This window comes from Rattus norvegicus, chromosome 5 (assembly GCF_036323735.1).
Source record: "Rattus norvegicus strain BN/NHsdMcwi chromosome 5, GRCr8, whole genome shotgun sequence".
NCBI classification, from domain to species: Eukaryota; Metazoa; Chordata; class Mammalia; order Rodentia; family Muridae; genus Rattus; species Rattus norvegicus.
In genome coordinates, this window is record NC_086023.1 from 118,200,590 (window position 1) to 118,227,666 (window position 27,077).

The window sequence follows — 27,077 nt, forward strand, 5'->3', positions numbered from 1 at the left end:
TAAAAAGGACAGAAAGCAACTAGCTGGGGTTGGTTCTCCCCTCCCACCATGAGGGAAATTGAATTCAGTCTGTCAGGTGTGCAGGCAGGCACCTGTGGGGTCCCATCTTCCTGTCCTTGTTTTTTTCTGACTTCAAAATAATCTTTTAAGCTTATTACATTTATGTATTTAAGAACTTAAAAATCGTATGTGTGTGTGGTGTATGTGTGTGTGCACATGCGTGTATGGGTAGGTGTACTGACCTGTTCCTGGTGTGGAGCTCAGAGGCCGATGTCAGTTGATTTCTTCTGTCACTATTGTCTTTTGTGTTAGGTTTTCATTGAACCCAGAGGCTTGAAGTTGCAGCTACACTGGAAGGACTGTGAACTCTGGGCTCACACGTGTGGACCACACACCAGCTTTTTCTTGTGTGTGGGGTTTGAACTCAGGTCCTCCTGCCTGTGTGGCGTGCACTTTGCCCACTGAGGCATATCCCCAGTCAAGAAGTTTACAGACTTTGGTGTGTGTCTTCAGAATGAAAACTGTCTGTTTTGTTGTTGTTGTTGTTGTAGATAGTTACTTTGTTTCAAGGTAAGAGCTCACTGTGTGGCTCTGGCTGGGCTGGAACTCCTTGGCATCAGGCTGGTCTTAAAGTTGTGATCCTCTTGCCTCTGCTTTGCAAATACTGATTACATGTGTGAGCCTCTAGGCCTTGGCATAAGTCCATTTGTTTAATTTTCATTTGTGACTAAGGGGAAGAAAGCCCCTGCTCTCTGAGCGTTGGGGTGCAGGCATAGACTGATAAGGGTCACAGTGCGAGCAGGGAACCATGTTCCTTTTATGCTGTAATATTGATACAGTACAGTTTATAGGATAAACACAGTGAACAAAGTGGGACCTTGCTTAGCATATGTAGAATGGGGGCTCTGTAGTCAGGCTTTGGTGTGTTCAAGTCATTTTCTACCCCATCCTGCTTGTATCCCACCAGGTCCTTGTCCCTTCTGTGCCTCTGTCCGTTGGTCAGTTTATTCTTTTCCCCCCTCTCTATCTTTTTAAGTATTGAGGCAAGTTGCCCAGCTTGGCCTCAGGTATGCTGCATGGCAGAGGTTAGCTTGAATTTCTGACCTTCTTCCTGCTGCTCTATAAGTATTGGGGTACAGGCTAGACCACCATGCTGGCTTCCAGTTTCTTCTCTCTTACATGGAACCAGTAACGCTCTCTAGTTCTTAGAGATGTGAAAAGAAAGTAGGTTTGTGAAAAGCTGGCAGTGCCCGGCCCAGTGGTCACTGTGAACGGTAGCTGCCATCCTCACTTCAGCTTTATTTTAGGAAATATATCTAGCATTGTAGGTATTGTTCAGGGGGGAATGTCTTAAATCCTTCCAAGTCTCCATTTACTTCACAGTTAACTTTCTTACGTTGTAAAGTAGGAGACCTAACTAATGAAGGTGACCGCATCCTCTCATGGGAGATTTCGTCCTGAAGCTGAATGATGTAAACGTGTGTGCATTTCTCCTGGAGTCTCATCGTTAGAGGAGAATTTCTTACGTCTTTTTGTATGATTATGTTGCTAGTGTCTTGAGTTGTGTGTGCCTGCTTTCCTTCTAGTGTTCTAAATTAGTCTTTTTGCCACAGCCTTGCCTGGGGCAGAGAGGAAATGAAGAAAGGACTGACTGAGAGGCACATGCACAGTCCAGCTGTGGCTGGACTGGGCTCTGCGGGCAAGCTCAGGCCCCCTGGAAGCTCAGCTCGGTTATTTTACACAGCTGAGCCGGGAGGCAGGGCTTCTGTGTGCAAGGGGAGAAGAAGGCAGGCTTAGCTAATCTGTAGGAAGAGAATCTGTGGAGGAGCTTTGGAGAAAGCTGTGGTGAATACTGTCAATGTCTTCACGTGGACCAGAGGAAGGCCTTGCCATCCCTCTGAGCCTGGTGAAGGCTTTGCAATCTCCATGACCTGTGGCGTGGGTCTTTGACATGGCTAAGACCTTGTCAGACAATACGTGTTCACTCAGGATTTACGCTTTCCCTGCGCTTTTTAGCCATATTGTTAACCTTTGGTTCTTCACAGTTCTGACAGGATAGTTTCCTAAGCCATTTCTTTAGCCTTGTTATCTCTCCAGTCTTTGCCTCATTCTGTTGTCCGGCCGAGCTACGCTCTTCCATTTCCTTCTGACTTAAATGCTTGCTTTCTTTGTCTAACATTTACTGAATCATGCGCAGGGCTCCTGTAGCCTAGGTTTTCCTTGAACTCACTGTGTGGCAGAGGCTGGCTCTGAGTTCCTGAGGTCCCTGCCTCCTGGGCACCAGGATAATGGGTGTGTGCCACTAATACCTAATTTTAATTTACATTTCTGCTTTCATTAAGCCTTTCATGACTCTCATTGGCGTTTAAGTTTATGAACTGCTCTCCCTACTTCCCTGAAATCTTTGTAGCACTGAGCCTGTCTTTCAGCAAAATGTGTTCACTGACTCCCGACATACCCTGTGCTTGGTTGTGTTTCTTGTCCTTTTCAGGTTGCAGTGTCTGATACTCTACCTCTACCTCATATTGTAATTATTTGTGCTCATTTTCTCCATTGAATTATAATTCCTGTAAGGTTCTCTGCCTTGCTCTGTCCGTCTATTCACCTATCATCTTTCTTCTATCTACTCGCTGTGTCTCCATATCGTATTCTCCATAGATGTCGAGATTGATTGTATGGATTTTCAGTTTCTTGTAAGTCTGTTGTATATTACTATATAGGAACCTAAGAATCCGAGGTTCCCCAGCTCTGGCTCTAACTCGCTCTTCCTTTGTAGGTGCGTTGGGGCCACACTGAAGATGTTGAGCTCATTAATGATGGCTCTGGATTAGGTTTTGGGATAGTTGGAGGCAAATCCAGTGGTGTGGTCGTGAGGACTATTGTCCCTGGAGGATTGGCGGACCGAGTAAGTTGACATTGTTTTATCATTTTGCTTTTATAAAATTTGACTTGTATGATTTGAAATTAATTTTATATCATGAGTTGCTAGAATACTTGGCTCAATAATTAGAGTTTATGAATACTGTATACCATAAACTTCCTTTATTTAAGCAGTTTTTTTCTGACTTCTAATTAACAGTGGTTTGGTTACATAAGAAGAAAGTATTTTTCTTGTAAAGAATTGTTAATGAATATTTGCATTGTGAACATCTGCGTTCTTCTTCCACATAGCTCTCAAGGGCTTAGTGATAGAATTAGAAGACTCAGTGAGCATGTGCATTTGTCTTGGCATAGGGGACATGGCTCAGCAGGTAAAGGAGCCATAAACTTGTAGCCTGAGCTTGATCTCAAACAGACGTACGTACTGGTAGAAGGACAGAACTGACTCCACAAAGGTGTCTTCTGACTTCCACATGGCACTGTGACACACACCCCTCCCCTATTTAATAATAAATTCAAACAAGCAAAAATCCTTTTATCCCAGCATTGTACATCAGATTTCACTTGGTTATTTTCTGGTGTGGGTCTAGCGTGTACTTTGTTGTTTAGTTGTATTTCAAAAACAAGTAGTCCCTGTAGAAGTGTGGCAACTTTCCTTTCCACTTAATTTTACCTGGAAGAAAATGTTAAATACTATTTTTGGTTTTATTTGTTTACTTATTTATCAGTATTTTTGTGTCTCTGTTTGAGTATGCCACGTGTGTGCCCATGAGAGCCCGAGAGGAGTGTGTGACAGTCTGGAGCTGGAGTCACAGCAGTTGTGAGCCCTTTGGGTAGATGCTGGGAATCAGACTGGTTTCTCTAGAAGAGCTGAGAGTGTGAGAGCCAGCTGTCTCTCCCGTCGCCCATAGTTAAGTCTTAGAAATTATTGTAGAAATTAGAGTGAGTCATGCTTGGTTGTCTTAAAGCATCTGGGGTGAATTAGTTGCTAAAAATATTCAGGGGGCAGAGAGGTGGCTCAGTGGTTAAGAGCACTTTTTGTTCAATTCCCAGCATTTACACAGTGGTTCACAAGCATGTATAACTTTAGTTCCAGGGAATTCAGCACCCTCTTCTGACTCCACAAGGACATATATTACATATACATACAGACAGAATACTCATCACCTAAAATAAATCTAAAAAAATTACTTAAAATACATGTTACTCAAATTTTTGAAATAAGCAATAGAAAGATAGTGAGTATTTCCCCCATCTTTATCTGTTTGTGTGTCATCCCTCTGTCTTTAAATTTTCTTTGGAATATAAAGGGGCTCTGAGTGCTAGAGAGATGGCTTAGTGCATAAGAGGGTTTGCTGTGCAAACGAGAGGACCCCTGTAAAAAGCCAGGAAGCTGTGGCTTCATTTACCCAAAAATGCTATGGGGAGGGGAGCTGGACATAAGCTGGGGTTGCCAACTATCTCCAGGCTCAGTGAGAGACTGTCTCAGGTAGGAAGGTAAAGAGTGATGGAACAGGGTACCCAGTGTCCTCTTCTGTACCTTACACATGCAGAGATGAGTGTGCACACATGGGTGTGCACCTGCACGTACACACACATATTATATATACATACATATACTGTACATATACGGCACACACAACATGTGTGTGACTAGAATGAGAATGATCCTGCTGTATCTTTAAAATGTATCTGTAGTGGATGCTGGAGAGATGGCTCAGTTGTTAAGACACTGGGACTCCAACATCCTCTTCTGACCTCTGGAGGCACCAAGTGTGCATGTGGTACATATACATAAATGTAAACAAATGTGTGTGTGCGTGTGCGCATGGAACACAGAGAGGGTGTGGGGTCCCAGGAGCTGGAGTAAGGTATTGGCAGGACAGTATGCTGACTCCGTGGGTGCTGGGGTCTGAACTCCAGTCCTCCTGAATGTACAGCAAGCATTCTAACTGATGGGCCAGTTTCCAGCTCCCAAGTAAAGTAAATCTTAAAAATGTTTATTTTTTGTAACCTAGAAAAGACATTGTAGAATGTTCTTATGCTTCTCCCTACCCAGCCCCTAGCCATTTTAACAGGCTTCTGCGCTGAGTACAGTGACATTTGCAAAGTGCAACAGTTATTTTGAAAAACAAAGGACCAAGTAAATTTAAATGAAATCAAATCAGTTCGCTTACTGTAAGAATTTTTGGAGCTTTTTAATATCCTAATGTGCATTATGAGTTTTCACAAGGACACTGTGATGTGCAGGGTTTCCCAGATTAATCCCAGTGAGGCACTGTTGGGAAAAGCCCAAGTCTGATTCTCACCCCTTCCTGGAAGGGGTCGTCACTGTTTCAGATCTCTAAGGAGGGGCAGGAGGCCTGCCCATCACAGATTTGTAATGGGGAAGCAGGAGCTTGTGCCAAATATTGTCATCTGCCTAATACCCATCATTTTAATGCAATCCTCAAAAACACTCTTAAGTTTTATTTCTAAATTGTAGGATAGAAACTTTAAAGAAATTGTGCAAAGTTGCACAGCTGGAGAGTGGCACTCTTCCTCTTCTTCCTGCTAATGTCACATATAATCCTCTAACTCCTCTCCCTGTAACGTCCATCTAGCACCCAGCCCTGTTATCTAGGCTTGGGACATTCTGTCAGCACTCCTACATCCTAAGCTAGTATGCGTCAGCTACATTCCAGAGCCATGTCTCCTAGATAATTCCAAATTTAGTCAAATTGTTAGTGAAGATGAACCATCCAGAGATCCTCTCTGAAGGGAAAACGGTAGCATGATAGCTTGAGAACTGGGTGGGATGGGAGTGCACTGGAGAGACAGCATAGCACTTACTGCTTAATCATGAGATTGGTTCCCAGCGCCCACATTGGGTGGCTCACAAATGTCTGTAACTCCAGCTCCAAGGGATTGGATGACCCCTTCTAGTCTCCTTGGGCACCTACATACATATACTTGCATATACTCTCTCTTATACACAAATAAAATAAATCTTAAAAAAGAGTAAGATGGGGGTTGGGGATTTGGCTCAGTGGTAGAGCGCTTGCCTAGCAAGCGCAAGGCCCTGGGTTCAGTCCCCAGCTCCGGAAAAAAAAAAAAAAAAAAAAGAGAGAGAGAGAGAAAAAAAGAGTAAGATGAAACCAGACAGGGAAAGCCTTGAATCATGGGTGTACTCTTACTGCAGGTCAAGCTACGTGTTTAATTTCATGCTTCTGAAATAGATCTGAGACCACTTTAAGGATGGCACATTTTAAAGGAAGCTGATAGCATCTCAGAGCCGATGACTTTCCTGACTGCTGGTCACTTAGGCATACTGTGTCCAGCATGTATCCGACCATTTCCTTTGAGGGAAGTGTCATCCAGAGAGACCATATTTTGTAAAGAGACTGTAGGCACAGAGAGTAGTCCCTGCTAGGGCGGTAAGTCTTTTGTATGTGATGCTGGGTTTAGTGTTCAGAACTCCACATGAGAATTTTATTCTCACAGTAGCTTAAGAGCGATCTGACAGTTAGGTACAGTGAACACCCGACCAACTTGGGGTTATCTGATTCCAAAGCTGTTTCTTGTCCATCTCCTTTAAAAGTCTTCTGTTTCAGAAGTTAGTTGTTTTTTTTTTTTGTTTGTTTGTTTTTTTTTTTTTTTTGAAGTTCAGCTACTCAGGGGCTGAGGCAGGAGGATTACAACTTGAAGGCCATCCTGGCCACAGCACAGCACGCTCTGTGTTCCTATTGCACAAGGACTTATCTACTTTCACTGCATTGTGACTTAAAGACCAAGAGTGTCTGTAGATACAGCCTGGAAAGAGAGCGGTGACGAGAAAATACCTATGACACACAGGTTTGGGGCTGCTGGACTTAGACAAGGCAGCTGCCATCTTGGCATCTTTCCTTCCTATCTGATGGATATTTTTGCACCTATTAATTCCTCAGAACACCTGCTTTTCTGTAAGAAGAAAATGTTTGACTCTCGGTGACAGATGCAAATTATGTACATGATTTTAAATTAAGAGTTGAGGTAAAATGGGGAAAAATAGTTTCTGAGAAGTGATATATGCTTGATGGTGAAGAGTTGTTAGCCAGGCTAGCATTCTTTAGGACTTTGGCCAGGCCCACTTCTGCCCTGAAGGCCTAGCTCCTGGGCAGCAGCAGTGTTGTCCTTTTACAAATTGTTTATCACTTTGAAAGGAGTGTGTGTGTGTGTGTGTGTGTGTGTGTGTGTGTGTGTGTGTGTGTCTGAGCTTTTCCTGTATGAAGCCTGGAATTATGGGTGCATGACAGTACATCCAGCTTATCACCAGGCCACAGGTATCAAATTGTTGCCAAGGCTTGTGCAACAACTTCCAGGCCCCTGAATCTCTCTTAGGTAGGTGTTTATTTTACCCGAACTGTTGCATGGGTAGAAACAGAATAGCATATCACCATTGTTAAAGTAGAAAGGCAGCTAGCCTTTATTCCTCACCTCCAATAATTTTTGTCTTGCATTTGTTTCCCTTTTTAAACCTTTTCAGATGTTTACATCTTCCACTGTGCACCCTCTGCAGTGTTCATAGCCCAGCATATAGCTTCTGCTCTCCGTGCTTTGATCTGAATCCTTTTTTCGTTCAGGATTCTGAAGATTTGAAAAATAGGAAGGGCAGCAAACTAACCTTTCTGCCTTCAGTCTGTTCATTCAGTATTTCTTGCATGGCTTCTAAATGGTGCCACCTGGAAGCGGGATCATAGCACCAGAACAAACTCTCTAGCACTCACTGCTTTATGCTCAAGCTGTTTGCACTCCAACTTGCAAATTGTTTCTTACATTCACCCCACTAAAGGCGTTTGATGGTGATAGACAGTTTTTTGGCGAATAGGTAAATAATAACCATCTTATGTGTTAGCATCCTTTGTCTATTAGAGAGCAACCTGCTGTGTATATCAGAGGACAACTGGATTGGAATTTCTCTCCTAAGCCCGTCAGGCACTTAGAACTTACTCTGTAGCCCATGCTGACCCTGTACACCAAAGTCTCTTTCCTCTGCCTCCCATGTGCTGGGATTACAGGCCTGTACCGCCACGGCCAGCCAGCCAGCCAGCCAGCCAGCCAGCCAGATTTGGATAGAACTTTGGTATTGCTACTTACTAGCTCTTTGGACCTGGTTAGATCAGTCATCTTTTTTTTTCTTTTGTTGAGACACAGCTCCTCATTGTATAGAATTGGCCTGGACCTCTCTCTGTAGAGCAGATTGGCCTTGAATTCAGACATTCTCCTGCCTCTGCCTCCCAAATGCCAGGGTTAAAGATAGTCACGACCAAGGTAGGCCAGACAGTCTTCTTTTTTTTTTTTTTTTTTAGACTTATTATATATATTAACACTGTAGCTGTCTACAGACACACCAGAAGAGGGCATCGAATCCCATTACAGATGGTTGTGAGCCACCATGTGGTTGCTGGGATTTGAACTCAGGACCTCTGGAAGAGCAGCCAGTGCTCTTAACTGCTAAGCCATCTCTCCAGCTCCCAGACAATCTTTTAAACCTTAATTTTCTTGTTTTAAATTTAAATTATTCTTTGAACAAGATTGAATTAACTAATTCTTTCCTTACTTTTTTCTCTTTTTTTCTTTCTGTTTCAATTTTTATTTCATTTTGTTTGTTTATCTTGTTTTTCTAGACAAGGTTTCTCATATTGTCCTGGCTGTCCTCAGACGCACTCTTTAGACCATGCTGGTCTTAAACTCAGAGAGCCACCTGTCTCTACCTCCTAAGGGCTGGGATGAAAGACCTGTGCCACCACTGCTGACTTTCTTTTTGGTTTTCTGGGGAAAAAAGAGTCTCACTATATAGTTAGTGTAGGCTGGTGTCATATTTTCTATGTGAGTCAGGCTGTCTTCTGCTTCCATAGCTTGGATCATATACATATACTATCTCAGTTGGCCGTAGAAGCTATTTTAAGGTACTTTGTAGGGATGTATATTTTTTTTTTTTTTTTTTTGGTTCTTTTTTTTTTCGGAGCTGGGGACCGAACCCAGGGCCTTGCGCTTCCTAGGTAAGCGCTCTACCACTGAGCTAAATCCCCAGCCCCAGGGATGTATATTTTTTTAGACCATTGTTGTTGGCATTTTGCTATCTCTAATATACAGTAATAAAGGTAATTGCATAGTATTCAGATTTATTGTTGAAACAAACTTATGTAAAATGCAGATGGATTGGCTGTTTTATAATTTTCACAACGAGGGGACTCTAAATAATTTTAACTTGCACGTATTTTTATGAATTATATCAAACTTTTCTGTGGTGCAATGTATGCACAAAAATGTATACATTTAAAAGAATAATTGTAGCTAACAATCTATTTATTATCCAGCTTCAGATGTACTTGCCTAAAACTCACCCAGAACCAAGACTCTGACCGCCTCTCATGCAGCACTCATGTGCTCAGATTTGCGTGTGTGCTTTTGATTTCTCTCCTGAGCCCCAGCTGATTATGCCCACTGGTGTTGATGGGCACTTAGACTGTTCATCTCCAGATCTCACCTAGGTTTCTAGTCCTACTCACCTGCCAGTCTTCAGTGTGCTTTAGCTCGCTTCCCAGTATGTCTGTTCTTTTCTAGTGGCTTTGGCTAAAATGTTGGGCTCTGCTTCCTTCTCCCTTCCTTGACATCCCGTGTGGAAGTTATCAGTCAATCCAGTTGGCAGCTCTTGGAGAATACATGTAACTCTCCCTTCCCAATCTGAAACTGCTAGCCTTGTCCGTGCTACTGATGAAGGTCGCTGTTAGAGCCCCCAGCTGCTCTTCCTCTGGTCCATCCCAAGCAGAGGAGCTGGAGAGACCTGAGAACAGCTCATTCCCTTTGCTCACTTTGCTTGGAAATGACGCTCACATCTGTCTGTCCCGCAACTGCTCATCATTGCTTTCTTAGCTCTGCTGACAACTTTTTGTTCCCCAGCCATACTGCTTACCATTTTGGCCTTAGGAGGTCCTCAGCTTTATGCTGGAACCTTTCATTCTGACCTTCCTTCTGGAAGCTCTAGTTTTTGATCTTTCCCTTGTATTCACAGTCATTATACTTTGGATCAAAGCTATTAGGCATAAATTAAAACACTTGGGCAGATGTCCATTTTAGAGTTCTGGTACCTTACTTGATTTTGGGCCCTTCAATATTTTGTTACTCTGCAAGGAATTACCTATCTTTTGCCAGCTGAGTAGCTCGTTAGAAACGTTATGTTTGTCCAGCATTTCACCTGGCTTTGTCAGTCATTTTGGCAGAATTGAAAGTCTAATCTATTTTATTAAGCAGTTAAGCTAATTTGTTGATTTCTCTCCTGGATTAAAGGATGGAAGACTACAGACAGGGGACCACATCTTAAAGATTGGAAGTACAAACGTGCAAGGAATGACCAGTGAACAAGTTGCTCAGGTGCTAAGAAATTGTGGGAATTCAGTGAGGATGCTGGTGGCCAGAGACCCTGTTGGTGAAATTGCAGTAACACCTCCGACGCCTGCATCCTTACCTGTTGCCCTCCCTGTTGTAGCCACAAGGACCCTTGGTTCTGTGAGTATAGAAACCATTCTTCTTACATCATGTGCTACCTATGATTCAGTGCAAGATAAGACTTTCCCTCAGCTGGGTGACCATGCTAGCCTAAGTCCCACTTCAGCGCTCATCTGCGAAGCAGAGGAGAGCTTGTATGGAGATTAGACATGTCTCTCTTTTTCTCTCACTCCGTTTTGGTGTGTGGTGTTGTGGTGTGATGTGGTATGTGCTCTCTCTCTCTCTCTCTCTCTCTCTCTCTCTCTCTCTCTCTCTCTCTCTGTGTGTGTGTGTGTGTGTGTGTGTGTGTGTGTGTGATGTGCATTGAAGCCAGACATCATTGTCTTTCTCATCTCTCTCTACCTTATTTTTAAGACACAATCTCTCACAGTTGAGAGCCTGCTATTTCAAAAGACGGATGGCCAGCAATCCCCTGGGATCCTGTGTCTGTCTCCCCAGAGTTGAGATTACTTTTAACATCTGGCACTAGGGCTTTGAGTTCATTCCTCACACTTGCATAGCAATTGCTTTACTGACTGAACCACCTTTCCATTCCCCCTCCCTGTCTTCTCTTCTCCATGAGTAACAGAAGGAAGAGAAAGTCTCTGTCAATAACAAATGTAAAGCTAACATCTGGCTTCAGAGGTATCACATGGGTCTTCTGAAAACTTATTTCCTGTCCCTACTGGGAGTTGTTTGAACAGGAGTTTTCTATCTATGATAGAAAAATAGTTTGTTTAATTTCTCCAGGTTGTAGTGATAACCGATTTGTGTTCTCTGCATTTCTCTACCTCACTGAAGTTTTCTCATCCATCGAAGGGCCATGAGGCTCTGTGATATATGGGACTGTACTCTATTGTTTAGTTTCTGATGCTGATGCTTGGAATTGAAAAAGTATTATATATAATACCTAGCTTTCCCCTTGGCTTCTAAATTTTTTTGTTAGGCTTATGATTCTTTCAGGAAATACAGTCTGAGGTTTTTCTAAATGGCTGTGTTAACTTTCTAGTGTTACAAGCTCTTACACATTTTAGCAGCTGAAGCAGTGCCTTTGTTTAGTTTGCAGTTGTGTAGGTCAGAATTCAGCATGGGCTTGGCTGGGTTTCCTGCTTAGCTTCCTGTAAGGGCAAGTGAAGGTACTGGTTCCTCTGGGCTCTGTTCTTGACGTCTGGGCTTGTGAGCCTGTTCAGGTTGGTGGAAGAATGCAGTTCTTTGCTGTAGGCCAGCGGCCTTTTCTTTGTTGGCCTCCAGCCAGAACATCTTTCAAGGGACCCTTATGGTTCCCCTTGTTCCGATCTTTTTTGTACAACCACTCCACCTTCAAACTACAAGTTGATCTCCTCTTTTTAAAATGTTTTTCTTTGCCCTTTCTGTTACCAGCAGGAGAAAACTCTGCTTTTAGGAGGGTCCTGTATTAGATTAGGCTCACTTGAATGATCTCCCCTTTGTCATGTAATTTTATAAGCACAGGGGTAGGTCCAGGGATCAGGAATCATGGGAACCATCTCAAGTTCAGTTTGTCTCAGAACAAATATAGCAAGCTGGCTGCACAGATTGACTATCTATAGAGTCGTGCAACTGAGAATGTGACCAGACCCATGTCATTTCCTTACAGGACAGTTCTCCTTTTGAGACTTACAATGTTGAACTTGTCAAAAAAGATGGACAGAGTCTTGGGATTAGAATTGTTGGCTATGTTGGAACAGCTCATCCAGGTAAAATGAATCATTTCCACTTCATATTTGGGATAATTGTAAAGGATGTTAAGGTTTCTACATAATAAAATTAAGTACCTGCAGACTTTAATTTAAAACTCACAATAAAACCATGAATCTATAAAAGCAAGCAGTTACTTCCCAGTGAGTAGAGCCACATTTTGTCTCAGTGGGTTAACAGCTGGCCTTATGGTCAGCACCAAAGGAACTTAATGTTCAGTCCGTTTTGTACCATTTACACTTCACTTTCCTTTGCTTCTAAAATAGTTCTGTTTTGAATACTATGTGACTGTTAACATATTATACAGTATTATGTCAGGGACAAAGTAAATTGATCACTGCATATCCAGTATATTGTAAATGCTCAAGATGTATTATTTTGCGTTTAATCATGAGAAAAATAAGATGGAATAAATATTTTATTAGACCCTTTTTTTCCTTTTATATAAGGGGAATTTGGTGTGAGAATACATGATTCAAGTATATGAAGAAAATTTTTTCACTCGTTACCTGAAAGTTAGTAGTAACTTTCACTGTTGGTTTTCTCTTGGTTATCAAAGAACTCTTAGGTTAAGACCTTACAAACTCTTAGACCTTTACAAAATATTTGGTAGTTACATGAAAATTTTGTTATGAAGTAGTTTAGTTTTTCTGAAAAGTAGTGAGTATAGTGTTAATTGCTTAAAAGGAAATTGTCATCATGCACGGAGCAGGTGGAGAGGTTAAGAGTATTCACAGGCCTGAAGGAAACTCACATCCAACCACTCTGTGCTACTTTAGCCTAATGAAATATCTAAGTCCAAAATTCTGATTCTTCTATGCATTTTTTCAGGATCAGCATTTATATAAGTCCTTTAAAAGCTGAGTTTAAACATAAAAGCTAATGTCGCACCAACCATGAGTCATTACCCCTATCTTCTGCCTGGTTACAGTGCTTGTGGCTGAGTTCCTAAACACATGGCCCAGTGCCTAGGCAGAAGTCAGTGAATGAGAGAAAAATTAATGTTTGTGTTACTGAGTGCAGAAAGGAGCTTTTTGCTTATTTACCCTGAAAAACCCTTGTGGGCTTGGGTATTTTGGGGAGGATGAGCAAGTGAGTTAAGAAATGAGACATTTGAAAGTCAGCAGGCTTTAAACCATGTACACAAATAACTTGTAGTCTGCTGTGTTTGTTGTTGAGTTTTTGATGGGGGTTGATGTGGAGTGGTGGCCTGCTCCTGTAATGTCACCGTAGCAACTGAGTGGATGGTCTCTTGAGCTCACAAGTGTGAGGCCATCCTGGGAAACACAGGGAACCTTCATCTCAGAAACTAAAACAAACAAACAAAAAAGTCTGTTCAGGGAGTGTAATTGAAGTATAAGAATATTTTACTGCTTAAAGATAACTGAAAATGCACGTTATAGTAGAGAAGCAAGCATCTGCCCTGGCATGGCAGTGACAGATTGAAGTTGACAGGAAAATTCAGGAAGAAGCATTAGAGCTGCTAATGAGAAGGGAGGGGTTAGATAGGGAAGACGTAATGAGAGACCGAGTCTCAGGAGAGCACTCCACGGGTACAGTGGCTGCCTGGGTCAGGCCGTGTATAAGGAATGATGTGGAGGTGATATTGAAAAGTATTTTCCTGTTATTGAACACCTGGGATGTCATTCAGGATATGTTGTGCGTTGTTATTCTGACAGTGGGAACTTAATAAAAATCACTAAGAGGTAGGCTTTTAGTCTCTCCATTTCCCTTGTAGTTCTTTCTCTTGGGAATGTACTTTTTATATGGTTATCATTTTTGTAGCTTCTTGTGATTAAATATTTAATTTTACAGTGTAAGCATTGTTAACGTTGCTGACCTCATTCTACTTTTAGAAATGGTTATTATATATGTCCAGGGGTGCGAGTGCCTGTGGACCTCCCATGTAGAGGTCGGGGGCCACTTTGTGGAGTTGGTTCTTCCCACCTTCATGTGTGCTCCTATCATTGAACTCAGATTGCCAGGCCACCTCCCTGCTCCAGTTCTAGCTTTTTGAAAGGCCACATGTGCTTTCTTTTTATCTGGATGACATGCATGAGCACTGAACTAAATATAGGTAAAAATACATGTGAATCTTGTCCTGAGGCTAGTGAAAAGTGATGCGCTCTCCACTGAGTCAGCAGTGTGAGCAGACATCGACCAGGGTTCATCTGGCCTGCAGAGTCCCAGCTTAGAGAGACAGGCATTCTTCGCGGTTTCATTACTGATTATTTTTCCAGAAGGGTAGTCATCAGTCAACTCACTTTTAATTCAGGTCACTTGTGATGGTGACAGTTTGAAACAACCCATCAATTTCCCTGCATGTGTTCAAAATAGTATTTATGAAGTCTCTAGTCAGCCTCTTTGGCTAATTAACCTCTTGATAGAATTTTGCAATCAGGTCCTAATTTTAGCTTTCTTCCCTTTTCTGTGTCTGTGTACCTTCAGGGGAAGCTTCAGGGATTTATGTGAAAAGTATAATCCCAGGCAGCGCTGCATACCACAATGGCCAAATTCAAGTGAACGATAAAATTGTGGCTGTAAGTAATGACTCGCTAGTGTACCTTTGACACAGGTTGGAGAAACGTTTGTCTTCTATCATACGCTAGAGAAGATGGGATGGCTTAGTCTAATTTTATAGGATTTGTTGTTTGTTTTAGTTTAGGCTTTTATATGTATTTTGAGACAGGGTCTCACTGTATAGCCTTGGCTGGTCTAGAACTCAGTATGTAGACCAGGCTGTGCTTGAGCTCAGAGACCCACCTGCCTCTGCCTCTCAAGGGCTGAGATGAAAGGTGTGCTCCACCTTCCTAGCTAGTAAGTTTTTAAAAATCAACTTATTATTGGTGCAGCGAAATCACATTGATTTAGGGTTTTCATGATTTTTTTTCTAGTCAAACAAGAAATAGTCCTCTAAACATATTTATAGAAAAAATTGTACATTTACTTAAATAAATGTATGCGTGGAAATGTATCTGAAAGATGTTTTATATCCCCTGGGAAACACTCTTTAAGAGTCTGGGCATTTACCCATTTTACATACAGTGAAGAATCTATTTACCAGTTCTTCTTGCTGCTTTTTCTATTTAGAATAATTTGAGTCTACCAAAAATTGAAATACTTTATGTATTTGAGAGTATAACCTTTTGCCAGCTAAAATAGTCTCCCCTTTTAGCAGTAAGTATCTCTGTGCTTTGCTCTCTGTCCATGTCAGACACATGTTCCACACTGACTTACACAGAACCGGACGATGATCAGAGTCCATCTAAGGAGTACTGGCTTTTGGCAATGTCCTTCGATGATTTGTGGGGTCTGGAGGCCAGGAGGAGCAGTGCATGCTTTGCGGAAAGTTAGGAGGAAGTTGAAAGCCATGGTCTGGCCTGCCTGGCTTCTTGCACATGGATTTTCAGAACACTAGAAGACTAGATGGGAAATGAGTGTGTTTCTGTGGAAAATATCACAGAATAATTCCACACAGGGATAACACTTCAATATTAGTAATTACTTTTTGTTATATTTTGTGAATAATGTGTAAGAATTAACCAGATTTTATAGATTTTTAAATTTTTTAAATTTTGACTATCATTATAAATTAAATCCCTTTGCCTCTGTCAGGCAGATACTTAAAGTGTGTGACTTAAGAATATAAGATTATAAGATCAAATTTATGTTTTAATAAACAATGTAAGTTTATCAGCCAAGCTAGTTTTTTGTTTTGTTTTGTTTTGTTTTTGTCTTATTCAAACTGCTTTCTGGTCTAATATGCAGTGTTTGGGGGAGTAAAATTAGTTACCCCATTTTATTCAGCACTGCCAGAATTAAAAGTTGGAGGTAACTGAGCGGCATGGTGGATCGATAGCTCAACTTCTAATCCAAGAGGCTGAGGCAGGAGAGCACTGTGAATCTGAGGCCAGCTCGTGCTATCTGTTGAGTTGACCTCTCTGCACTGCATAGTGAGATGTTCTTTAAAAATCCCAAACAAAAATGGTGGCACTTTACTTGCAACTCTGCTTTGTCTCTTGATCTTGTAGGTGGATGGTGTGAATATTCAGGGTTTTGCCAATCAGGACGTTGTTGAAGTTCTGCGGAACGCAGGGCAGGTGGTGCACCTGACCCTAGTTCGAAGGAAAACATCTTTATCTGCTTCTCCATTTGAACAACCTTCAAGCAGAGGTAATTAATGCCCCTGTCCCTCTCTTCTCCATGGAGTTGGGTTTGGATGAACAGCCAGGATTGGGAGATTGGTCTGGGAGTTTGAGTAGGAAACTGCACTTACCTTGTGTAATGCAGTAGTGGACAGATGAGCCAACCGTCTGCCTCGCAAAGGCCTTTCCCCGTCGGCTGCAGTACCCCAACCCAGATTGCTGGAGGCAAGCGCTGACTGAGTGAGCCCAGAGCTCTCTAAATGGAGAGAGAAAGCACTTTTGATCCAGGACCCTTCATTTGTCTTCTCCCTTGACATTTCTTAAGCTTCAGACCTCAGAGTCTCTTACCGACAAGCTTTCCTCTAGTTGTCTCTCGGTTTGCCTTGAAGTACGGTGAGAAAGTAAAACAAATTTTTATCAACAACACTTTTATTAAAAATAATGTTTGCTGTTAGTATGGTTATAAAATAGCAAATCTTTATTGCATAAAAGCACAGCTTTTTGGTTATCAGAGGACATCTTTTGGGGGACAGTTTTCTCTTTCCACCATATTGGTTCTGGAAATTGAACTAAGGCCATCAGCTTTGGCAGCAAGTGCCTTTACCAGCTGAGGCAGCTTGCGGGACAATATGTGGGTCCTTGAGGCACACAGTCACACTGCTGTGTTCTTAGCATTCTCTTTGCTTTCTCAGGAGCTCTGATTGCATCTTATAATTAAAAACAATTATTTTTATTTTCTTTGTATGAGTATTTTTGTTTGCATGTATGTCTGTGCATCACGTATGTGCCAGGTGCCTATGGAGGTCAGAAGAGGGAGGGCATCAGATGCCTTGGAACTGGAGTTACAGTCATGTGAGAAATGAAACCCAGGTCCTCTGGAAGAGCAGTCAGTGCTCTAAACTACTAAGCTACCTCTCCAGCCCTCTAATTTGGCACTAAAAAAGAAACTATTATTGACTCCGCTTTCACCAGGCATAGTGATGCACGTCTTTAATCTGAACACTCAGGAGACAGAGGTCAGCAAGTCTCTGTAAGTGTGAGTCCATCCTGGTCTACATAGCAAGTCATAACCATAGCCAGTCATGGTGAAGTAGTGAGGCATTATCTCAGAAGGCAAACAAACAGACTCAGGTTCCAAGGCATCAACGTGTTCTTCTCTGACCTCTGGGCACCAGGCAGCCACACAGCGCACATATGTGCATGCAGTCAAATCACTCATACACATTAAATCTCAAAAGAAAAAACATTGTACTAGTTGCTTTTCTCACTGCCATGACCAAATACACCAAGAAACAGTTTCAGAAAGGAAGGAAGGGGTCATTCTCAGTCATACCGCATGAAAACCAGAGTCCTTTTTTTTTTTCTTTTTCTTTTCTTTTCTTTCCTTCTCTTTTCTTTTCTTTTTTTTTCCTTTTCTTTTCTTTTCTTTGGTTTTTGGTAAAGGGTTTTCTCTGTGGGCCAGGCTAGCCTGGAACACATGATGGAGATCTGCCTGCTTCTGCTTCCTGAGTGTTGGCATTAAAGGCATGGCGCCACCACCACTTGGCTAGAGATTCCTTTCTTTGTCATTCTAAACCCTATCAAGTTGACAGCATAGAGTAATCGTTACACTGTGCGTGGGCCCACATTTGGCACTAAGAGCACTCAGAGGCAGGTGGATCACTTATGAGTTCAAGGCCAGCATGGTCTGTATAGCAAGCTCTAGACCAGCAAGGGTTACATTGTGGGATCCTGTCTTAAAAAGGAAACCAAGCTAGCCATGGTGGCACACACCTTTAATCCCAACTCTCAGGAGGCAGAGGCAGGTGGATCTTTGTGGAGTTTGAGGCCAGCAAGGTCTACATAGTGAGTTCCAGGAGAGACAGGGTTATGCAGAGAGATCTTGTCATGGAACAACCAAACCAAACCAAAGAAAACCAACAAAAGATTAACTTCACAATTGTTGTGGGGTGTTCTCTGTGCTGTGTGTGTACATTGTTGACCAGCCTATCTGTAGGACTTCCCTGAGGTTTGTGACTGAAACTTCAAGTCGCTAACTTGAGTCTTTCTTCCTTGGTGGCTGTCATTTTACTGTTTCTTTGAGTTTGACTCTGCAGAAAACACAAAAGGTAGCATCATGAAGTATTTGTCCTTTTCTACTGAGCTAATTTTATTTCACGTAGCATCCTCCACACTCATCCATGCCTAGCAACTGATTAGATTTCCTTTTAAAGGATCAATAACATTTATTGTTTGTGTATGTGCATTTCATTTATGTATTTATGCTAAGTGTTCACTGAAGCTGTGTCCCTGTCTTGGTTATTATAAATAAATAATGCTTCAATTAATGATAGACATTTCTTATCCTAGTGCTTGCTGCGTATGCATTTATTTATGGTGTCAGTTGATTAATGATCTAAAAAATACTCTGTGAGTGGTTTTAAAGTCTCATGTTACCGTCACTGGAGTTTAATTGGTTGTACGTTTGAGCTCTCTGTGTAAAAACATTTCAAGCATATAGAAAAAGGAACAGATCAGAGTGAACACCCACTCACCTTCACTTATGTCTGACAGTTGCCATCTTCCCATATTTCTTCTGAATCACTTTAGAGTGAGTGGTGTAGCAATCCCAAAGATAAGGATGTTTTCTTAAATAGTCATAATATTATAACCAAGAGAAGTGATAGTAATATTTAATATTGGATACTTTGGATGGCTGGAGTTTCTTGACTGCCAGCCTAGTTTAGGTTTCTTGAGAAATTTTATCTCAAAAGAGTAAGGTGAAGAGAGATGCAGGAGGACACTTGTAGTCCTCGTCTAGCCTCTGTGTGCGTGCACGCCAACACACAGATTGTATGTGCACGTTTTCAAATTTTCTTTTTTTTTTTTTACATTTATTTATTATGTATACATCATACAGCTTTCTGCCTGCATGTATTCCTGCAGGCCAGAAGAGGGCACCAGATCTGATTACAGATGGTTGTGAGCCACCATGTGGTTGCTGGGAATTGAACTCAGGACCTCTGTAAGAGCAGTCAGTGCTCTTAACCACTGAGCCATCTCTCCAGCCCATGTGCACGTTTTCAGACGGACAGACACACTCACACATATACATTTCCCAGGTGCTGTAAAATGTCGTTTGTATTTTCACTTTCTATTCCTTTGACTCCTCCTTGAAGTCCTTCCTAAGCCGTGTATTCCATGTGTGGTGATTCTGTGGCTCCTGAATGTAGAAGGCTTATCCCTGCTCTGTGCTTTTTCCTTCTGTTCTGGAGGGATTAATGTTTGATACTAAAATGCCACAACCTGAACTTGATTGTTTCCTTGCAGCCTTTTTAAAAAACTTTTTATTGGTCTTTGTGAATTTCAAATCATGTACCCCAATCTCACTCATTTCCCTGTCCCCTCATATCTGCCCTCCACCCTTGCAGCCTCTCCCCCAAAAGAGAAAACAAATCTTACTGTGGAAGCTGTAGTGTGTCACAGTGTGTCCCACAGTGTACCCTTTTGTTCATACTTCTTTGCTTGTAAATGTTCGTTGCAATGAGTCACTGGCCCAATGCCAGTGTCAACTCCCCTGTGTTGCCCTGGCAAGTTGCAGGGTCTGCTATCCTGAATTCTGTAGCTGGTGAGGGGCAGGGCCAGCTCTTCTGTTCTGATGACCTTGGGGCCAGCTCCCCTGCCTGCTGCAGGTGGTAAGAGAGGAGGGGCAAAAGGGTAGGGAAGGAGGTCATCTTTTCCTCATCCATGTCGCTGCACAAGAGATGGGTGGGAGGGCCATCTCTCCTACACTCGTACTATGCTCACCCACAACTCCTGCAGTTGCCAGCTCTACTGTGCTTTCTGGGCGATGGGAGGGGTCAGCTTTCCTGCTCTCACACCCCTCAGGGCCAGTTCTCCCATGATGTCCAGGTGGGGGATCAGCCAGTTTTTCACAGTCCTCAGTCATTAACATGGTCCTGGGTGAATGCCCAGACCAGGGATATCCACCTAGAAACAGACTCCTGCTGCTACAGGGCCATGGACCCAGACGTGGCCCTCAGTGGTGCCTCAGGGCAGAATGTCACCATGATCTTAGGTGGCATCACTGGCTACTCATACCAGGCTGTTCCTCACTACCCCTGATTTTCTAGTTCTGTCTCTCTTTATTGTGCCCACATCCTTCTGCTTCCCTTTCTCTTACATTTCTCTACCATTCACTTGCTCCTCCTAGTGGCACCCAGGGTCTCTTGGTATCTGGGACTGTCTCAGGAATGCTCTCAGGAGTGCCCTTTCTGCCTCTGCAGTGAGGCACTGGGCAGGGGTCATCTTGGGTGTGGTCTGCCTGCCCGAGCCTTCCTGGCACTGGACTGATGGTTGTCTTAGGCTAGCTCCCTGTCTGTCCTGGTAGTGCCCGACTGGAATTATCTGCCTGGACTCTGTGGCCCCAAGTGGGGTTGTTTTCTCTAAGGCTACACTTTGTACTTTTAATAAAAATTCTTTTACAAAGAGCTGGAGAGATGGCACAGTGATTAAAACTCTTGCTGCTCTTACAGAGGGTCCAGATTTGGTTTGCAGCACCCAAATGACAGTTCATGAACATTCATAACTGTAGTTCTAAGGGATTTGACACCCTCTTCCGTCTTCTGAAGTCAGAAGGCCCACACTTGATTATATACATACATGAAGGCAAAAACACTTGTACATACTAAAAATGATATATTAAAAATTTTAAGATTCTTTTCAAATGATGGGAATTATTTTTTAAACTGAAACCCTAAAATGTCGCGTGTGCAGCCTTTCTTCTGTTAAAGAGACACTTAGTGGTTGTGCTGACCTTCATTTGCTTCAGCTGAGGAAAAAGGGGGACCCCCATCTGCACCTAGGGGAGTCCTCCCACCCCCGTCTCTGAGGTTGCTTGAGTGGCTGTGCACACGGGCCCATTTGCTTATGTTGCGTAATACCTGTCCACAACAGCAAGAACGTACAGCCTCTGGTTGTTGCTTCCTTAGTTCTTTTCTTTTCTAAAGCTACAGTAAAAACATCTCTCCCTGTTTTGTCATCTTTAACCTTGTTTTTCACTTTCATTTTCTGTACTTCCTCATTCTTTGAATACTGTCGGGCTATTTTTGTGACTAAGTACCACACAGATCACTTGAGTATAAAGGAGTTACATGCAGCGAGGGCCTGAGAAGGGCAAGTGGGAGTGGAACAAGCTCTTTTGGTTGTGGCCCCTACCCCACCCCCACAGGACTAATGATTTAAGCCACAACTCTTATTTCAGAAGCTGTTGCAGAACCACCTGAAGTGCCAGAACTAACTGGATCCCTGAAACCAGAAACTAATTCGAGAATGGAAGCAGAGGAAATCGGAGAAAGACTGGATAATCTGAGAAAGGACACCGTACAAGCCTTAGAAAAACCAGGTAGGCCCAAAGCCTTTCCTCTGGACGTCAGCAGTTTGCTACCCACTTCTCTCTGTAGTTAATATGGCGTGGCATCCGCAGAGACAGAGTCAGACCTAGGCAATAAAGGCACCATCACATCAAGAACTTCGTAAAGTTACAAATATTCTGATAACCGGGCAGCAACCAACGGCCCATATGAAAGGAGTTCAGATGCGATGGGAGCTCGTGCTGTAGAGACACCTTAGACTTTGGGACGGGCTGTCTTTCTAGGGATGCGGAGTGATTGTGTAGGGATGCAGATGTAAGCATTGTAGAGCGCTTGCCTGGCCTGTGTGAGGCCCTAGGTTCAATCCTTATTAACACCAACCTTAGGCTTAGCTGCTAGAACTAACGTCAACCTCACACCCCACCCCCCAAATTAAAATAAAATGGGGTATATTGAATGTAATCTTAACATAATATATTTAGATATTAAGATATTTAGTAGTAGAGCACCAAGTGTATTTTGCTTAACTGTGTTTCAAATGCATATTTATTAGTATGCAGTAACTATATAGCACTTTAGTTACTATATATTCTTAGATTACAGATTTAGATATGTCTATCCATCTATATCATCTGTCAGTCATCTGTTTATCTGTGTATGTGGTATGTGTTTCTCTTAACAAAAATTAATAACATGAATTTTTTCATATGTTGCATCAAATGACTAGGCTGTTTTATATCTAAATTTTTGAATTGTTTCCAACTTTGACCTTTGACACTGTACTTTGACACTTCACTTGTCTCGGGGATTTCCTTCTGCCATCAGAATTATAGCTTGGTTTCTTCTGCAGAGGTCTTCACCAAAGTTTTGCCGGCTAAGTGAAACTTCTTAAAATATTTATTTCATTCGTGTTCCAGAGAAGCTGGCTTTTGCCTTTTTTTATGTTAGGAAAAGTTGCTGGAAGGAAGGTATGAATGTCTCACTTAAGATAAAGGTTTAGGAGCTCCCCTGGCCCCTTTGCATCCACTAGAATGCAATTAACTATTTCTTTCTTAATTTAATTAAGGTCAGATAAATATCAAAGGATTAGTAGGTGAAAATCAAATAATCTCGAAATTAGAAATAGTCTCAGAATTATTTTATTTCATTACTCTTGTCATTGTTTTGTTTTTGCGAAAAGGCATTACTGTGTAGCTCAGGATAGCCCAGAACTCACAGCACTCCTGTCTCCACTTCCCTATGCTGTACCCATGCATTGCTTTCCTTCCCTATGCTGTACCCACACATTGCTTTCCTTCCCTATGCTGTACCCATGCATTGCTTTCCTTCCCTATGCTGTACCCACACATTGCTTTCCTTCCCTATGCTGTACCCACACATTGCTTTCCTTCCCCTATGCTGTACCCATGCATTGCTTTCCTTCCCCTATGCTGTACCCATGCATTGCTTTCCTTCCCCTATGCTGTACCCATGCATTGCTTTCCTTCCCCTATGCTGTACCCACGCATTGCTTTCCTTTCCTTTTCTACCTCCCACTCCAACCTCGCCCTCAGTGCCATCTCACAAGGTAACCCTGGTGGCCTGAAACTTGCTTTGCAGACCAGGCTGGCTTCAAACTCAAAGAGATCTCCCTGCTGCTGCTGACTTCTAAGTGCTGGCATTAGACACGCACACCGCCACGTGGACACAGAACTGTACTCATGGTTTTAAAATGAATTTCACTACGTCTTCCCATGCATGTGTAGAATTTCAGTTTGCAAGTATGCCCGCCTCACCTGGCTGTTTTGCAGTCCCTGTTTCACCTGCGTGATGAGCCTTCTGTGCCTGTTTTGTTTCGATTTTGTTTTTCTTGAGGTGCTGCAAGTACATAAGCCTCCTTCCTCTGGCCTTTGAGCTGTGCTTTAAAGCACCAAGGGGATTGGGGAAGGGCAGCGTTTCTCTCACTTCAGCGAACCCTCTGCCCTTCTGCCTCTGACCACTGTTTGTAGGCACAGAATTCTCTCAATACATTGTAGATTCTGTTCAAAGTATTAAGCAGACATGAACTACAGCTGGAAGAAACTGAACAGGTAAACTGTTGAAACTTTTGAAGATCTTGGTTAAGGGGCCAGAAAGATGGCGTGGTGGGCGTCCAAGGTTAATTCCCAGGACCCCTGGAAGGTGGGAGAAACCCAGCTCCACAGAAGTTGTCCTCTGATGTCCAGATGTGTGCTGCAGCTTGTAGGATATCACCGCGCCTTCCACGTCTCCCTTACCTCAAATTCTGAGAAATTAAAAACAAAAAAGGAAACTGCAGAGAACTCACACTTCTGTAAGGAAATGTTCACAGGAGCACATGCTCCTTAAATGATTTTAGTATTCGTTTTAATAGTATCTTTGATTAGCTGCCCCCAAACGCAATCCAGCATATCAGTTAACATAGTTATTTCCTGGATGTTCTTTTGTAAGTGGAGTAATTTAAGTTCTTTAGTGTGCATTAGTCTTAGTCTCTGATTCTGAAGTTAGCCTATTTAACTTAATGATTTGTAGTGTGTAATTAAGCATTCTGTGCAGCCAAAGTGAGTGGTTCTGCAGATAAAAGGGCCGGTAGCTTGGACTGTAGGCAGATGGTTATGTCACTTGTGATAAGTGTTCTCTGACATGGCCAATCTTACAGCAGGAATGAGAAACTTAAAACAACCTGGAACCTTTTTATCCTCTGCTGTTGGTGTGGATGTTGGTGCAGACGATAGCTTTAGTACTTAGACTTTTATCTGTCAGGTATCCTTCAGACTGCTCACTGCTCTGAGAGTCTGGGGGAAGACTGTATGGAGAAGAGGCTTGGCGCTTCAAATCTGTCTTAACCTTTAAAATGATCTCACCTGTACAACAATGGCACCATTAAGTCAGGAACACTATGAAGATACAAATATCCTGGTAATTAAGCAATGAAAGTCTGGTGTAAAACCAGAGCTCAGGCTTAGCTGGACAGCCTTTCTGTCCGTCCTGGCTGTGTTGTTTCACTGCGGCTTCTTGATTACAGTGATGGTTCCATACACACTTATAGTCCCCATGGAGAGGAAGAAGGGCACTACTCTGAAAAGATTAAATCAAATCTGTGCAAGACCTACAAATAAATCTAAGCCAGGCATATAGGATATCTACATAGAAACTATATATTCACATTTCACTTCCTCTTCCCTTTAATGCATTCCTGAACAAAAGCCCCTTCACAATTTAACCACAGGTGGCTTTACATTTTCTATTAGTCTCGTAAGTCACTTTGATTTACATTACCAGGTAGATTTAAATGAATACATTTTCCTCTTTCCTCATTTCCCCTTTACCTCCCGAAGCTGGGCTGTTACTGAAGAATTTATTAGTTAAGTGTGCTTGGCTCACAGTAGCCTCAACATTCTTTTTCTTGTAGACGTATATCCAGAGGACATCCCAGGCTGTCCAGAAAATGAGCTGAAATCCAGATGGGAAAACCTACTGGGCCCAGATTATGAAGTAATGGTATGTTTTAAAAAATATTATAATAGGAAGATTCATTTGATGTCATGCTCCTAACACTGTAATTTAAAATATGAGTCAAAGAAGGCACGGGCTGCCTTTATTGTTTTCTTCCTGTCTTTCTTTCCAATTAGAGCAATCAATCAACTTTTAAAGCATTTTAAGCTATAAGAACAATTAAGGACTCTACACAAACTTCAGTTACAATTATCAGACACTCAGTTCATGTTGAAGCCATTTAAGTCAACAACAGGCAGAAGCACATTAGGAAGGTGAGAGCTTGCCTGTAAATTTATAACTTGAATCAGCTGCTTAAAATGGCTGGCATCTTTATGATTGCTTTTATGATCTGTTTGGTTTATCGTACACTGAAAGGGCTGTGGATATTAGTCCTATGTTTCACAAGGAATCTTACAGTTTTATGAGAAAAATGAAAGAATGATTATCAAATGTATTTAGGAGAACAGGAAGTAATTTAGGTGAGGCATGAGGTTACACCGCCAGCAGGCCGTTAGACTTCCTTTCACCTGTTATATTACATTTGGCCAATAAAGGATTGGTTACACTTCCCCACGTGAGACCACTTGAAAGCAGAAAACTGCGTTAGAAAAATCTCATCAGTGTTCATCAAACATGCCAATAAATATCTGTTGTCTTTAATATTTTCGTTTTTGGGACAAGGTCTTGGTCTATAGCTCTGACACATATTCTTATGCATATGAGCATGGGTTGTCATCCGTGCCAGACACTTTATTTCTGATTTTGAATGTCTGGCGCTGTCAGTAGAGAAGCTTTAGGTAATCGAGCCACATGGCCGTTCTCTTGCTCATTCTGGGCCTGTGCGTTAGTTCTGTGTCTGCAGGGTCTCCAGTTTCTAGAGCACTGTCACTTGGCTGCTCTCTAGACACTCATGTTCTCTCTACCTTCAGTGTATGTTCCGAGACTGTGTGGCTCGCCAATTATATCACGGGGTTTACTTTTACTTTTTTGAGTCAGGGTCTCATGCAGCCTGAGCTAGCCTCAGACTTTCTGTGTAGCTAAGGACGATCTGGAATTTGTGATCCTCTCTCACCTGCCAGTGGTGGAATTACAGATAGGAGCTGTCCTGCCTCGATATGACAGCTCAAACTCAGGGCTTTCTGCATGCTAGCCAAGCTTGTCACTAACTGTCGTGTGTGTGTGTGTGTGTGTGTGTGTGTGTGTAAAAGTTTTATTCTCTGAATATCAGATTTGTGTACATCGCCTTCAGTTCAGCTTGTGAATGATGTGGGATGAAGGGATTAGTGTAGTGAACTCAGAAGCACAAATGTCTTGCTGTGCACTACTTATGGATTTCAGAAATACTGGGTAGAGATTTTCAGTCTAGTAATCAGTGTGCTGGTTTTGATGACAAATTTCAGAATATGAAGGAGCAAATGAAATTACACTCACACAAATGTGGAAATGGTTTTCTTACAATTCTAGGTAGCCACGTTGGACACGCAGATAGCAGATGATGAGGAGCTTCAGAAGTACTCCAAGGTAGGCACCTGGCTTAAGCACTGCTCCACTCTGCTGTGGTGAGCTTTCTTTACATTCTTGCTGAAGAAGCTGAGTGTCATGACCTAAAGTCTTAGTCATACACATGTTCCAGAAGTGACTGAAACTCCCAGAAATAAAAGATACAAATGGTTACATAAGGTAGGAGGAAAGTGGAATCTGTTTGCCATTCCCAGAAGCCAAAAGCCCAGGTTTGACTCCAGCATAGTAGCCACGAAGATGACAGGTGAGTGTGTCAGCTCCTTGGGTCTTGTATGGAGACTTTTGCAAAAGGTTTTCTATAGTCTGGAACAGAGAGGCTTTGAAAAACAATGTCTGGATGTTCAGGGACAGAAATCATGGGTCATCTTCTGAGTTTGCTGTTCATGACTTAACCTGTCTGAAGTAATCACTATGGCTGTCGAGAACATGCAGTTATGTAATGTGGGGAGATTCCGTCCTCTCC

The 27,077-nt window shown here is 42.4% G+C and overlaps 1 protein-coding gene across 7 annotated transcripts in view; it reads left to right on the plus strand.

Moving 5' to 3' along the window:
* The window catches only part of Patj (PATJ, crumbs cell polarity complex component), a 302,745-nt gene that overhangs the window by 23,033 nt on the left and 252,635 nt on the right, over positions 1–27,077 (plus strand). For 6 of the 7 annotated variants that reach the window (XM_039109186.2, XM_039109188.2, XM_063287101.1 and 3 more), the window contains exons 7-14: positions 2,777–2,905; positions 10,189–10,407; positions 12,002–12,101; positions 14,551–14,642; positions 16,134–16,275; positions 21,490–21,630; positions 25,008–25,096; positions 26,558–26,614. In XM_039109186.2, coding sequence (XP_038965114.1) covers positions 2,777–2,905; positions 10,189–10,407; positions 12,002–12,101; positions 14,551–14,642; positions 16,134–16,275; positions 21,490–21,630; positions 25,008–25,096; positions 26,558–26,614 — 969 coding nt within the window. The remainder of the gene's footprint in view (positions 1–2,776; positions 2,906–10,188; positions 10,408–12,001; positions 12,102–14,550; positions 14,643–16,133; positions 16,276–21,489; positions 21,631–25,007; positions 25,097–26,557; positions 26,615–27,077) is intronic. The other variant, XM_063287100.1, reaches the window with a different exon arrangement.